This window comes from Hibiscus syriacus, unplaced genomic scaffold (genome assembly GCF_006381635.1).
Source record: "Hibiscus syriacus cultivar Baekdansim isolate YM2019G1 unplaced genomic scaffold, ASM638163v2 tig00110206_pilon, whole genome shotgun sequence".
Lineage (NCBI taxonomy): Eukaryota > Viridiplantae > Streptophyta > Magnoliopsida > Malvales > Malvaceae > Hibiscus > Hibiscus syriacus.
In genome coordinates this window covers 122,680-137,004 of record NW_024062627.1, presented here as the reverse complement: position 1 = coordinate 137,004, position 14,325 = coordinate 122,680, and the positions used below count along the sequence as shown (strand labels likewise).

At 32.5% G+C, this 14,325-nt stretch overlaps 2 protein-coding genes across 2 annotated transcripts; one reads left to right on the top strand and one right to left on the bottom strand.

Annotated features, from left to right (window-relative positions):
* Positions 1–2,805: 2,805 nt before the first annotated feature.
* On the top strand, positions 2,806–6,699 carry LOC120219217 (homeobox protein knotted-1-like 6). The gene is made up of 5 exons (XM_039216063.1): positions 2,806–3,140; positions 3,605–3,724; positions 3,814–3,949; positions 6,277–6,488; positions 6,568–6,699. Exons 1-5 carry the CDS (start codon positions 2,847–2,849, stop codon positions 6,697–6,699), a joined length of 894 nt encoding a protein of 297 aa, XP_039071994.1. The 5' UTR covers positions 2,806–2,846.
* A 2,312-nt stretch (positions 6,700–9,011) lies between these two features.
* Positions 9,012–11,774, bottom strand: LOC120219345 (cysteine-rich receptor-like protein kinase 2). Its single transcript, XM_039216158.1, has 7 exons — positions 10,983–11,774; positions 10,788–10,898; positions 10,405–10,544; positions 10,115–10,325; positions 9,781–10,015; positions 9,553–9,703; positions 9,012–9,446 (listed from the first exon to the last, which is right to left on the bottom strand). The coding sequence occupies exons 1-7, from the start codon at positions 11,740–11,742 to the stop codon at positions 9,102–9,104; spliced, it is 1,953 nt and encodes a 650-aa protein (XP_039072089.1). The 5' UTR covers positions 11,743–11,774; the 3' UTR covers positions 9,012–9,101.
* Between the last annotated feature and the right edge of the window lie 2,551 nt (positions 11,775–14,325).

Sequence of the window (14,325 nt, the reverse complement as noted above, 5' to 3'; positions counted from 1 at the left end):
ATTATTCTTTAAGACACATATATACACGTGTGAATAATACTTGTTTTTAATAAATTATTCTATAAGAAAATTATTTTTATATTAAAAATAATTTAATTATTCACTATTATAGCTTTTATAAATATATATATATTATACTTTAATTTAAATGCAATTTCTTTATGAGTAAAAGTTGAATTTTCATTAAATTAAAGAGTTAAAATATAATAATGTCAATGCAAACTCAATATGAAAATTTACAGACTATTAAAAAAATTAAAATCAAAGCATTTGATTGAATATATGCTTTATCTTAAAAAAATAAAAAAATAACAACTATCGATTACCTTCATGTCTTAATAAAAAGTTGTGTCGTGATAAATACAACACGAAATATCAAATTATCATAATAATAAAAGAATAGTATCATAAAAATAAATAAATAAATAAACTTATCATAAATATAGATAAACATAAACTCTACAAAAATATTATTAAATTAAGCAACATCAAATTATCATTTTTAATGATAGTATTATTAAATTAAGTGAAAAAAGAACTGAAACAAATACCTTAAAAATACACATTGAGAAAAAGAAATGTTTTATATAAACAATTTCCTTTATGAAATAAATTAGTATAAAAAATTATAGATTGAATTGCAAAAGACTTATGCATAATTTTTTTAATTATATGTTCGAATTTCAGTAATGAATCTTTAGTAGTTATATTTAGTGATAGGTAAAAGTGTGAAAAGATAGCAATATCCTTATAAAAGTATTTATTGTATTTTATAATTAAAGATAATCTTTTAATTTTCAATTGATGATAATCGTTAATAGGTGAAACTAAATTTAATTTGAAATTTTAATTGTATAATTTAAAATATTTAAGGTTAAGTATATAAATGATTATTGATTATAAGACCTTGTTTTATCAAAATGATCCATTAATTATAGGATTTTTTTTTGTTGAATCCCTTAATTATTAAAAGTTATAAAATGATTATCTCACGTTTTATATGTTCCAATCTCATTTGTTTTTCTGTTAAAATTTTGATTGTCGTCTTAACTGAATACTAAATTATCTAACAAATATATGATTTTATATTTTAATAATATATATTGGCACCACTGTTGATTTCAAGCATTGGTTCGACAAAATAATATTTAAGGCACTAACTTAACGACATAATATAAATATAAAGTCAATCCACAAAATACAACTCAAATGGTTTTGTGATCAAATGTTATCATATTATAGTCAACAAGTGAACGTCCAACTCATACAATTGTTATTTTTTAACGGAAAAATACGAATTTAGAACATATTAATAGTTAAGTAATCATCTTGTAACTTTTAATAATCACATGGCTCAATACAATAATATCCTATAGTCTGGGACTATTTTATAAATTTTAATAGCTTGAACTTAACAAAAATAATATCTTATAAATGAGATATCATTTGTATCATATATCAATATTTTATTTAACAAAATATATTCTTTAAAATATTTTAGTATTAATAATTATTAAATAATAATTAATAAATATATAAATTCTATTAAACATGTGTTTAATTATTAAATAAATTATTATTTAAAAGGAAAAAAGTTTAATAATTTATCAATCAAATTATCATTTACCGAATAATAATATAAGAATTAAGATCTATTTATACTTATATATATATATATATATATATATATATATATATTTTAAAGTTTATACAAATATAGTTAGTTAAATGTGATTACAAAGTGATATATGTTCTAAATAATCTTAATCATTTGACAATGAACGCTTAATCACTTTTGCAGTCGCTAGGGATGCATATCGAGCGAGTCGATCGCGAGTTAGGTTGTGCTCGACTCGTGCTCGTTAAAAAAGTTTGTTACTCGACTCGTTACTCGTTAAAATTTTGCTTCACTCATGCTCGTTAAAAAAACTTGTTGCTCGTTAAGCTCGTTGCTCATTGTTCGCCTCGTTAAGCTCGATGCTCGTTAAACTCACTGAAATTTTTACCCTATTTTATTAATTATAAGTAAAATATACTAATGCACTATACAAAATTTAATATAAACATAAATTAATAAATTTGATCAAAAAAATATCAAAAGAGTATATGAAGTATTTTAAAAGTCTAAATTTCAAGGAAAAAATCTACAAATAAATTAAAATAAAAAATAGGATTTGATTTGAGTGTAGTAAAATAGTAATTAATAATTTAATATTTTTTTATGTTTATTAGAAAATTAATATATTAGTAATTTATCATTTTTTATTATCTATTAGTAAATTTGTAATTTTTTGAATGAAATAAATTTTTAAGATAATTATTAAAAAAAAATTAACGAGATGCTTGTGAATTTATCGAATCTAATTGGATTTTGCTAGACTCAACTCGTTAAGGTATCGAGTCGAGTTCGAACTCCTCAACTCATTAAACATTCCTAACAATCGATGATGCTCAAACTCGTGATATTTAAAAATAATAACAATTATTTTAATCATTGAGATAAATTGAATTAAGTCATTCCTCCAGTAATTTTAAATTTATATTAAATTAAAAAATATACTATGTAATCAGATTTTATCTCGTAATATAAATAGATAAGAAAATCTGACGTAGTTACTTTCCTTTCAAAAATGCACTTCCCATCCCACTATCAGTTCTTTGTTGCCACTGCAATTCCACCAAATTCAATCTTCCAGTTTTACCTTTTAAAGTTTAAAATAATAATAATAAAGGCAAATTCTTAGCCAAGATCCAGCCAGAACCATTATCTTCAACCCTTTTAATCTTTTAAAATTCATTAAGTTCTCCTCATTTCGTTACTGGTTTTTTTTCAAGTGACGTCTTTCATGGATGAAATGTACGGATTTTACTCCACCGGAGATCAGCACGTTGACAACGCCTTAATGTCACCGGAGAACATGATCCTTCCATCCGATTATCAGGCCCGGCTTTGTTTATCCGATCGGGTTCCGGCGTTTGGATCCGACGAGTTAATCTCCCTCGCCTCCGCCATCTCCGAAGCCACTTCTATCACCCCTAAAATTCAACGAGAAGTGGACATTTCAAACGTGATCAAAGCGAAAATCGCTTCTCACCCTTATTATCCTCGTTTGCTTGAGGCTTATATTGATTGCCAGAAGGTGGAAGTAACTGAAATTACTAAAAGGGTTTTCTTTGTTTTTTCTATTTCTGGTGCAAACAATTCACTGGAAAAATGCAGGGTTTAAAAGAATTTCAAGCTTTTTCTTTCTTCCTTTTTCACTATAGCTTCATTAAATAGGATGTAAAACAGTACTGTAGGTGATATGTGCAAGAACATACATCAGGTGTAGAATTTGCTACAGTTGTTTTGTTAGTCGTGTTTTAAATTTCCGTCATTAATGAGGGTTTACGAAGGTTTCTGCTATCGAACAAGTTCGCACTGTGTTTTTTCTTCAATTTCAAGATCCATCCCTTCTTAAAGAAGCTCTCTAACTCGATCAAATCCATAATTTCATCAGAATTATCTCATGAAATATTTCATCAAATAAGTGTATGCAGTATGCTGGAACTTTGTTTTGAATATTGTTCTAAGCTCTTTTTAGCCTATCTTTTTTTATTTTAGGTCGGAGCACCACCGGAGATGGCGAGGATATTAGACGAACTTCTGACGGTGACCGATGTTAACAAGCGGGATATAGTGCGTACTTGCTTGGGAGCCGATCCTGAGCTCGACGAGTTCATGGTTTCTTTCGCTCTTTGTGAGCTTTGAATCTTACTTTTGCTTATCGATTTTCATTATGTAAATGATGATCTGGGGTTTGACTTGTTCAGGAAACTTACTATGATGTGTTGGTGAAATACAAATCTGATCTTTCAAGGCCTTTCGAGGAAGCGACCACTTTTCTAAACAAGATTGAGACGCAGCTTCGAAATCTCTGCAGGGGTGCCTACATTGCAGGCCCTTCTGGTCAGTCCCTTTCTTTCCCACATTCAGAGTATTAGAGTGTTATTTCTTTTGGATTTCTTTATTCTTTGTTCAATCTTTAGATTCTTGGTTTTTGTTCTTTTCTATGTCTTCTTCTATTTCTCTTTCCATGCCTTCATTATGTGCTCCAATTACCCTAGAAAATTTACCCCCCAAAGATCTGAATAAAGCTAAAACCAGTCTATAAAAACCTGGCTTGAATCCCTGCAATTGGCAGGGAAAACTTGGGTTTTGTAGGTTATTGGTGAATGATAATTTAGATCGTTGAGCCCATCATTATATAATTTTCTGCTAAAGAATCCATTAATTGGTTCAAAAAGGATAAATCTTTCGAGTGTTTCAATAATACGATATTACCACCAACAAAAACAGGAGAAACCCTAGAGATGATGTAGACCCTTTTTCTTGTTTAGTCAAACACTCGTGTCTTAGGTTCCTCATAGTTAGGGTGGATTAGTGATTGATCTTCTTTTCTCCAGTGCAATCAGGGTCTTGCATTTGCCTGTTGATGACAGTCTTCTTTACTTTTTCATGTTAGTTTCTATTTTATCTTCATTTTTTTGCCGTTAGTCATAAAGAAAACGAAAGTTAACAACTTTTGGGGTTTCTTTGAGATTATGAATTGACGTTTCAGAGCTGAGTGACATGCGAAATAGTTGCTTGATAGACTCTCACCTGTGCGTTCAACTATTTCATCTTTTTTGCAATGCCTTAGATTATACAGAAACCTATGCCTAGGGGCCAGTTGTTTGAGGTGATTGAACGTTTTTGTACAGCATCTTATGTCATTTTTACCCCAAGGGGTCTTCTTTTTTCTTGCTCTCCGGTGTCCCAAGTTGACACGTTTGTCCTACTTGGGTATAAGGACACGATCTTTCAAAATCCCTGTAAACACAAGGAAAAACCTTCAAAAGTTGTACATATTTGTCTTGGAGACATACATGTATCCGGGAACGGGCTCAAACTATTATATTAGATGGAGAAAACATATTATAAATAAAATATACATAAAAAAATTAAAAATATATAATAATTTGAATTTTCAGTGGGATACTGCTCCCACCGTCCCTCTCGGTCCATTCATGCCTGTATCTTATTCAGAGATTTGTTAAAATCGACCTACAGGCTGCTTGAGTTGTAGGACCTCATTGTTTGTCTAAGCATTTGTTTTCTGCAACCGTGCAGCCATTACATGATCACCAAATCATGGTTCCCTTTGTTCATAGAATTATCCCTCCGCTTCTGTCTTAGATAATACAGTAGATTTACCTTTTGTAGTTTGTTTTTTCATGTGGAATTTCTTGCAGCACATCTGGAGATGTGCTTGTGTTATTCCAAAAAATTCATTGGACATACTTGTATGCATATTTCCTGCCGTTCACGATGGACTACAGATATTTTTCTAAACATTATTCCAACGGGTAAATAAATTCTTTTTCCTGCTGCATTTTGCTGAATTGTTTATGGGTTCAAAACTTTTGCTTGTCGAGAGCCGTGCCTAATCTTCATGATGTGTGATAAAATAATAAAAGATATACTAGGTTTCTCCTTCGTACAAGTTTTGAGCTTGCATCATCGTACATTATACGATTCGATTTTTTAATACATTATAATATAACTATATATAAATTTTAGAATTTAGTAGTATGAGTAAATAAAATCAGAATGATGTTTATAGGGGTGCATTTTAGGATAAAACAAGCTTTTCAGGGAACCCTAAACCCTAGCAAGAATAGATTATTAGTATTATTATCGTGGAAAGAGAAAGACGAGTTGAGCAGAGCAGAGCAGAGCAGAGGGAGGAGAGCAGGTGTTTGGGGGAGTATTTTCACATGGACTCTCGTGGATTCCGCCGCAGAATCAGGTGTGGAACGCCCAGAAAACATATTTATCATTCAATTCTTCAACGCACCCTTTATCTTTTAACTGCGCTTTCCATGGTGGGTTCCATGTCTCTACACACGTGTCTGCATAATCTACCTGCCATAGTGGTCCAGGTTTTATCTCCAGTCTTGAGGATGACATTTATTGGATAAATTAAGCTTTTTATTATTGGAGGGTGATATAATTAATATAAAGTTGGATTCGCTGGGGTATCCAGTAATAATATACTAGCTTTCAGGCACTCTGGGTGTATTTATTAGGGATGGATTGGCTGGACTGACATGTCTAGTGAAACTGACAGTAGACATGACCAGACACTGTGGGTGTTTTTTTCTTTACCCTAAGTATTATGTTTTTGCCTTTCGGTCACTCCCTTTACACTATCGTCTTGTCTAGTCGACGAGTTATTGTCTACGTTTGACCAGATGATGGTGCTGAATCATCGGACGAAGATGTTAGCGGAGGCGAAGGTGAAGCAGGTCTGAAAGATCATCTTTTGCGTAGATTTGGGAATCATATTAGCCGCTTGAAGATGGAGTTCTCAAAGAAGAAGCAGAAGAAAGTCAAACTGCCGAAAGAAGCAAGACAAACATTGTTAGAGTGGTGGAACGTTCACAACTATTGGCCATATCCAACGGTAACGTCGAGATTAATGTTCGATCAAAAAATAATAAATTTGTGGGATCCGTAACATATAATAATATTTGTGGTTGAAGGAAGATGATAAGAAAGCATTGGCTGAAACAACGGGACTGGACCAGAAGCAGATCAACAACTGGTTTATAAATCAAAGAAAGCGCCACTGGAAACCATCCGAAACCTTCCAAATCTTTTTAGATCAAGTCTGAGCACCAAATTCTAATTTCTCATAAATGTACATCAACCCTTGTGTGTTTTTTTCTCCAGCTTTTGCCTGGATTTAAACGAGGATCATTTCTATGTATGTTAGCTATATCTATAATCGCCTTCATTTGTAGTTTAATATAACATATTTGTATTTTATTTATGTACATAATTTGCTAGTATAAATTTAGACGAAAACTTTGAACAAAGATGGACGGATGTCTAATTAGAAAGACATTTCAAAGTAAAATTGAGATGAAAATCTTGAAAATAAAAATTTCTCAGAGATATTTATAAAAGGAATCATTGATGTTTTTTAATTATATGTTTTAAATTATGGTATAATAGCAAATAATGTTTATAATATTTAATTAAATGGTTACTAAGTTCTCATTTTTTTTGTTGTTGAGTATTTTGTCCCCCAATAAAAATTAAATTAACTGACCTTTATTCCCATATGTAATAGGGTAAGGGGAGGTAGGATAGTAGGCTGCCCCCAACGTCAGGTTGAGAGCAGCTTCCGTAAGAGACCTCCGAATTACGAAATGCCCTTCGTGGGATTTGATCTCACGACCCCAAGGTTAAGAGACTTGTGCTCTACCAACTGAGCTGGATGGCATTTAAATCAAATATTGAGGATATTTTTTGACATTATGGTATAAATTATATACGATAGTGTCCATATTTATACGTCAAAAAAAACTCAATTAAAATTTTCAGAATCAACAAAGTACAATTGTTTTAGAAGACGAAGTGTCTAAAGATTTATGTGAATTTATATATTTTAATATGATTCTTGTTATTAATAATAAATTTCATCTTCATAGGATGATTCTTTTCTAATACATTGTTGAACATCAATAGTAGGGAAAAATTGAGTAAAATCCTAGAATCACATATTTTCGTTGTTGGGTAGGGTTGTAGGCTTGTAAACGAATCGAACGGAGTATGTTCGAGTTCGTTCATTTAACTTTAATCGAACTAATGAACGAACACGAACATAAACTAACAAAAAATTTCTTGTTCATATTTGTTCATTTAAACGAACATAAATGAACATAATAAATGAACGTAAACAAACACAAACTAACGTACGTAGACGAACACAGTAAATGAACATAAACGAACATAAATGAAAATATGTTTTTTTCTTTCCTAATAATTTTAGGATTATAATTGTTTTGGGCTTTTTTTATTTGTATTTAAAATTAATTGAAATTTAAAATATTTATGGGTATCAAATTAAAATTTATTAGGTTTTAATATTTTAAATGGGTCTAGAGAAGTTTGGCTAAACATAAATAAACACACATAAACGAACATAAATGAATGAATATAAACGAACATATTACTAAACGTTCACGAACGTAAATGAACGAACAAGTCCTCTGTCCGTGTTCGTTCATTTAGTTAAATAAACACAAAATCTTGTTCATGTTCGTTCGTTTAATAAATAAATGAACATAAACGAACTTCCCGCCGAACGATTCACATAACGTTCGGTTCGTTTACAAGCATAGGGAGGGATGAAAAAGAATGAACGAATGTTGTCTGATATCTTGATTCTTAATGATCTTGTCCGTCAAATTATGAGCGTTTATTGAAAAGTTCATTCGGCATCTTTGTTTTAGCCTTGACCGTCATACAAAAATTCCTTAATTTAAATTGGTCATTCTATATATCTTTAGGTGCAATGCAAGGGCAGTTAAGGTAAACATCTCCCTCTGTGAACAATGGTATAATGGTTGAGGTGTCCATAATATATTGTATTTTTATCAAACTGTCACGAGCATCCCCAAACTAAGTTGCATGCAGTACAACTTTGTCACACCAAATTTCATCTATATAACCTTTAATGTTAGATTGAACAAGACATTGATTTCCCACCTTTACCTCATTCTTCGTGAAGATATTGGTATGTCATAAAACGTTTCTTACTCCATAAGCTAAGGTGAATTTATCGATAGGTAACATTGTACAATTTCCTATGTTTATGATAACGAAACATAGTTTTTCGTAAATGACACATTTTGTATGTAAACTTTATTTTGAGTTAATGTCATCATTATGTGTGGTTTTAGTGTCAGTGCGATAAGAAAATGTTTCTATTATTATTTTTAAGAAGCCTATTTTGCAGAGATTGTAAAATGAACAATTTGGAAGGTGATATGCTATGAATATTTAAGAAAATGAGATGGGTCCGAGAGTATCATATCAACAAAATTTACATAGAATTTACAATAATTTGATGTAGAATTGTGAGAGTAAAGCATTCATTCTACCTAGTGTCTGCATATGTTTGCTCAAGATGCTTGACCCACACGAAATCTGAAGATTTTTCTGTTGCCAAAACTGAGTTCTACCCTAAGTAAGAATATACTCTTTCACCTTCGTCCGACTTTAAACATCATCTTGGGTGAAAGGAACTGTGATCGACAGTGGCAACCGAATTAGTACCACCTGCATTAAGCGGATAGTTTTCATTCTCGCTCGTGTCATTGAATTCCATGGTCTGATCATCCATGAAAGGAGGACTCGTCGGTGCGGGGAGGTCTTCGTCTTTCTTGATTAGCATCTGTAGTACCTTTGACATGGACGGTCTTAGTGATCGATTCTCTTGAGTGCAAAGAAGCCCGATATGCAATACTCTGTATATCTGATTCTTGACACCGCTACATTGATCGTTATCTTTTGGCATTATATTCTGATCATAAATCTCCTCTGCAGTCCCTGATTGAAAGTGATTCCATGCCTATTTAAACAAAAAAAATATGAAAAAGAATTAAAAATGGAAATCAGCTTTATTTAAAGTCATGATTAATGTGGGAAAACTTTAGGAGGGATTGTCTGAAGCTTACAACTGCAATTATGCTGTCTGAGTAATCCGTGTCTCTGCTTCCATTGTTTTGCTTTCCGGTTACCATCTCTAGTAAAAGCACACCGAAACTATAGACATCGGCCTTGTCCGTTAACTGGCCATTGGCTAGATATTCTGGAGCCATGTAACCTCTGTGGGTCGTAAAAGTAGAAATTACAAATTCGAACATGAGAAGCTTTCAACTATGCTAAACCAAGATGATGCTTACAGTGTTCCAGCAACAGCAGTGCTGATATGACTCCGATCTTCATCGAAAGCCCTCGCCAAACCAAAATCAGCAATTTTGGCACGAAACTTTAAATCCAACAGGATATTGCTAGCTTTTATATCCCTGTGAATGATTTTGTTTGTGGGGTTCTCGTGAAGATAGACTAAACCTTCTACAGTCCCGATGATAATTTGGTATCTCTTTTCCCAGGTAAGTTCTTTACCTCTGCTGGGATCTGTTTATTTTTTGGGGAGGTTAGTAAAAAGCTGTTAGTGATATATCAGTATCGGTTTAAGCTTTGCTATCGATGTTGGAAGTAAATATCGGTGTTTACCAAAGATGAATGAATCGAGGCTCTTATTAGGAAGGAACTCGTAGACGAGAAGACTTTCGGGTCCAGAACAACTACATCCCAAAATTCTCACCAGGTTTTTATGCTCCACACTGCTTATCATATTGATTTCATTGTAGAAGTCTGCGGCTCGATGTCGATTGTTATAGAAAAGTCTCTTGACAGCTATCTCTCTTCCATCAGGTAGAGCCCCCTACAGATGACAAAAAATCACTAACCATAGCATACCGGTTAAATGACTAAAGTGCAGTGGGAACTGGTGGAAAAACTACCTTATAAACTGTCCCAAATCCTCCTTGTCCGAGCTTGTTCACCTCGTCAAACGATCCTGTTGCCTTCTCGAGTGTGGAGTATTTGAAATTTAAGCTACTGTCACGAAGGACTTTCACCCACTGTTCTGCATCATTTTGATCTGGAATTCAGAAACATTTTAGCAACAAAGACAAGGTTCACCACATTTCCAGGTAGAAAATCATAACAATTCCGTGTAATTGAAAATTTTAGATGACATTCTATGACGTTTGTTCTTTTGCTTCTTTAGTGTAACAGAAAGAGAAACGAGTTGCAAAATGTCAGAATTCAAATTGTACAGTCGAGGTGACTGCATGAACAAATTGAACTAAACATATGATTCAGTAGGTAAGCTTTTTACTACCTCTTTTCTTTTGTATGTATCTGCGCTTCCAGATATAAGCTCCAATAGCTGCAAGAACAGCCAAAACAACAAGGGAACTGACAGTGGAAACAACTATAATTATAATGGTTCCTGCAAAATCATGAATACAAGTCACATTTGATTAACATTTTTTTAATGTGTAGAATAGATGAAAGAAGCTAAAATTTGTTTTACCTCTTGAACTTCCATTTCCAGGTTCTTTATTGAGGAAATCTATATCAGAGTATATCATGAAGCAGCCAGTGTAGAGTGCCCGCCCCTCTGACCATGGCAAGCACCTTAACAAAGCAGCCGAAGCATTCTCATAACATGCTTCACAAGCACTCCGGTTCAATGTCCTCCAACAATTAACCAAAACATAAGCAGTCTCATTTAATGCCGACCGCGCCACCTGAGCCTTAGCATAATGCCCTCCATTATTAAGTGCAGTAGTCACCGCCCGCGACACTGCTTCTCTAGCTGATGCTTGAAAATTTGATCCCTTGCGGCTTGTATTCCCGCACACAACCTTGTCATACGGTCCCAAGTACTCATCATAGAAGCTATAGTTGTCAGATCTCATGAAGCACCCATCGAGGAAAACTCGGCCACCAGTGTTCGGAAAGCATTGAGGAAGAACATCACGCCCCTCCGCAAAACACAATGGACAGTCGGTCAAAGATAGATCCCCATAACACTGAGCTAGGCCATAGTTAGCATCAGGCCCTGAACCAGTAACTGCGGTTCCCCAACCGAACTGACGCATAAGATCATTGATTTCCTCCATTACAAGAATGAAATTGGGAACGAATTGAGTTCTGTTATTCTCCTCTCGAGAGGCGCATGTCATGTTCACTATTTGAGCTCTTGGTTGTGGTTGAACTGTTCCGAGTAATACTAGAGATCCGATCATAAGAACCATGAAAACATATTCATCTGTTTTAACCATTTTCATTTCAACCTGAGCTTGAATCTTAGAGTTGTTTAACTGTCTTCAACTTATATTGCAATGGCTCAAGAAATTGGTTAACGTTCCATCAACTGTGAATTTACCAATGAACCTGAAAAAGATAATGAAACTGAGCATCCAAATTCCCATCTTTTTGTTCCACTTTCCCGAAAAAGAACAGCATACAAGTACGGAATAGTGAAATCTTATATTACTCGAATTCGAATGTAAACATCAAATAGAGATATGTGTGTGTATGTTTTGAATTTTTAAACATTTTTCATGTATCTTAAGGATCCTTTGAAAATTGAGATCGAAATTGTGGCATCCTTTTTAAAGGGTTCTCCATATTTCTAAATTCTAAGTCTCCCAAAGTCAAAAAAGCAAAATCTTGTATTGGGATTAAACCTTCTGCCATTGCCAGCCGTAAGGAGTTTTCAAGGTTTCAAATTTGAACAAGTCTTGGGAAATGATTAAAATAACATCCTTAGGAATAGTTTTCCACATCAGTAGTACCCAGAATCACCTCAGTAGAAAAGTGTTCACACTTGACACTGAAATGTTCTAAATTTAAGATTTATATCATATATTAGTAGATACAGATCAAATTATATGATTGAAAATAATTTTATTTTAATAATGTAACATCATAAAATATATAGATGTCACTCCAAAATGATAAAACTAAAGTTAATCTTGCCGAAAATTATCAAATTTGTAGTTAATACAATGGTAAAATTTTATTTTTAGCATCCATAAAATTTTATAATTTTTCTTGATCATGAATTTTAAATATTAAACACTAATGATCACTGAAGAGGAGATGATATAAGAGTAGTTGATAATAATCAGACAATAGCCATATTTAGATGATGGATTCATCAATACATGAGAAGTTCAAATTACTCCTAAAAAATTATGATCTGCTATATCTATACATTAAAATTATAATCAAGAAAACAAAACAAAATTAATTGTAGATCCAAGGTTGTGAATATAGCATTAATTAAACACCGTGGTTGAATTAAAAAATTTCTAAAAAAAAGTTATGGAAGTGTTTACGATTATGCAATAGAATTTGATGCCGAAATAAACTTCATTAAGAAGCGTAGAATTTGTAAAACTTTCAATCGCCATAAAACAGAAAGGAAAAAAAAGGAATCTGAATTGAATTCAACCTATCATCTATCCAGAAACTAAAAGGAGATGAAATATAAGCAAAACAAAGGCTGCTATTAATACCTTAGTTGAACTTCGTTGGAGTTGATATGCAGAAACGAAGAAGAAATCCATTTGGGCAGAGAAACTGAAGTGCTATAATGCAAAGAGATGGAAGTCAAAGTAAGGATTGGAAACGGAAACTGCGTGAAATAAAATTTCAAAGCAAGGCAGCGCCATTTCCCTTGTTAATGGCGGCGCGAAAGCTTTTGAATTAATTAAGTCTTCCACTCAGCAATTAAACAATTAATAAATAATAATAATAACAGGACAAAATGCTCTACCCCCGTGCTTCCATTTCTTGGGTCGTTCTGCGGTGCGGCGCCTAAAAAACGGCTAATATACGGTGTGACCGGTTAAACAAGTGACCGGTTAAAATTTAGACCGGTTATGTTATATTATTTAACCGGAAATATTATAAAGTACAATAACATACTAGGTAGCGCTTATATAATGTAATAGGTAGCGCTTATATTTACCTATTTTATAAGTAAACCGGTATATTTATACCGATAGCATTGCAAATTTACCTATTACATTATATTATATTGAAAGTGTTCATACTTTTTATAAAAAGGATCGATACTTTAACAGTGTTTCATGTTTTCCACCTACAATATTGATTTAATAATTTCATTTGCACAAAAAATTATTTGATTGTTTTGATATTTTATAAAATATTATTTAGAATTTTTAATTTAATAATATATACCGTAACGTAAAAATAAATCATTAGACGCCTATAATTACTAAATTAATATCTTAAAACTCACTCAAAAGATAACCTTAAATTAATGTTTTCCACAGTGAAAAAAGTATGGACACTTTTATAAAAAGGATAGACACTTTACAATATAACCACTACCTATTACATTATATAAACGATACCTATTACATTATATAAGGGCTACCTATTACATCATATGTTTACCTATTTTATTGAAAGTGTCCATACTTTTTATAAAAAGGATCGATATTTTTTTTAAAACTTATGTAATTTATGTTTCAATTTTTTTAACAGTGTACTGCGAATTTAAAATGATAATATACTTGTAGTTATTGTACATACCTAAATATGTACTGCGAATTTAATGTTGTACCCACCCTTTAACTACAGAAACATGTTCAAAATGAACCTTCGTTTACATATCTATCAACTCCTGGAGCACTGAACTTGCACAACAAAATTTTTGCCATGGATAATACTGATGTAGACAATGTTAAGCCAACCGAGGAATGCCATGAAGTACATAATGTTGATGAATCTGACAGATTGGTTGGTCAGCTCTTCTGTTCACGTGATCAAGCTTGGCACTTTTACAAGGGATTCGCACGGGAACATGGGTTTAGTGCACGTAAGGGAACAACACG

Coding starts and splice junctions, on each gene's coding strand:
- LOC120219217 (XM_039216063.1), top strand. CDS start 2,847: ATGGATGAAATGTACGGATTTTACTCCACCGGAGATCAGCACGTTGAC. Junction 3,950..6,276: donor CTACATTGCAGGCCCTTCTG/GTCAGTCCCTTT, acceptor ACGTTTGACCAG/ATGATGGTGCTGAATCATCG. Junction 6,489..6,567: donor ACTATTGGCCATATCCAACG/GTAACGTCGAGA, acceptor TTGTGGTTGAAG/GAAGATGATAAGAAAGCATT.
- LOC120219345 (XM_039216158.1), bottom strand. CDS start 11,742: ATGAAAATGGTTAAAACAGATGAATATGTTTTCATGGTTCTTATGATC. Junction 10,899..10,982: donor TGGAAATGGAAGTTCAAGAG/GTAAAACAAATT, acceptor ATGATTTTGCAG/GAACCATTATAATTATAGTT. Junction 10,016..10,114: donor CCTCGATTCATTCATCTTTG/GTAAACACCGAT, acceptor AAAAATAAACAG/ATCCCAGCAGAGGTAAAGAA.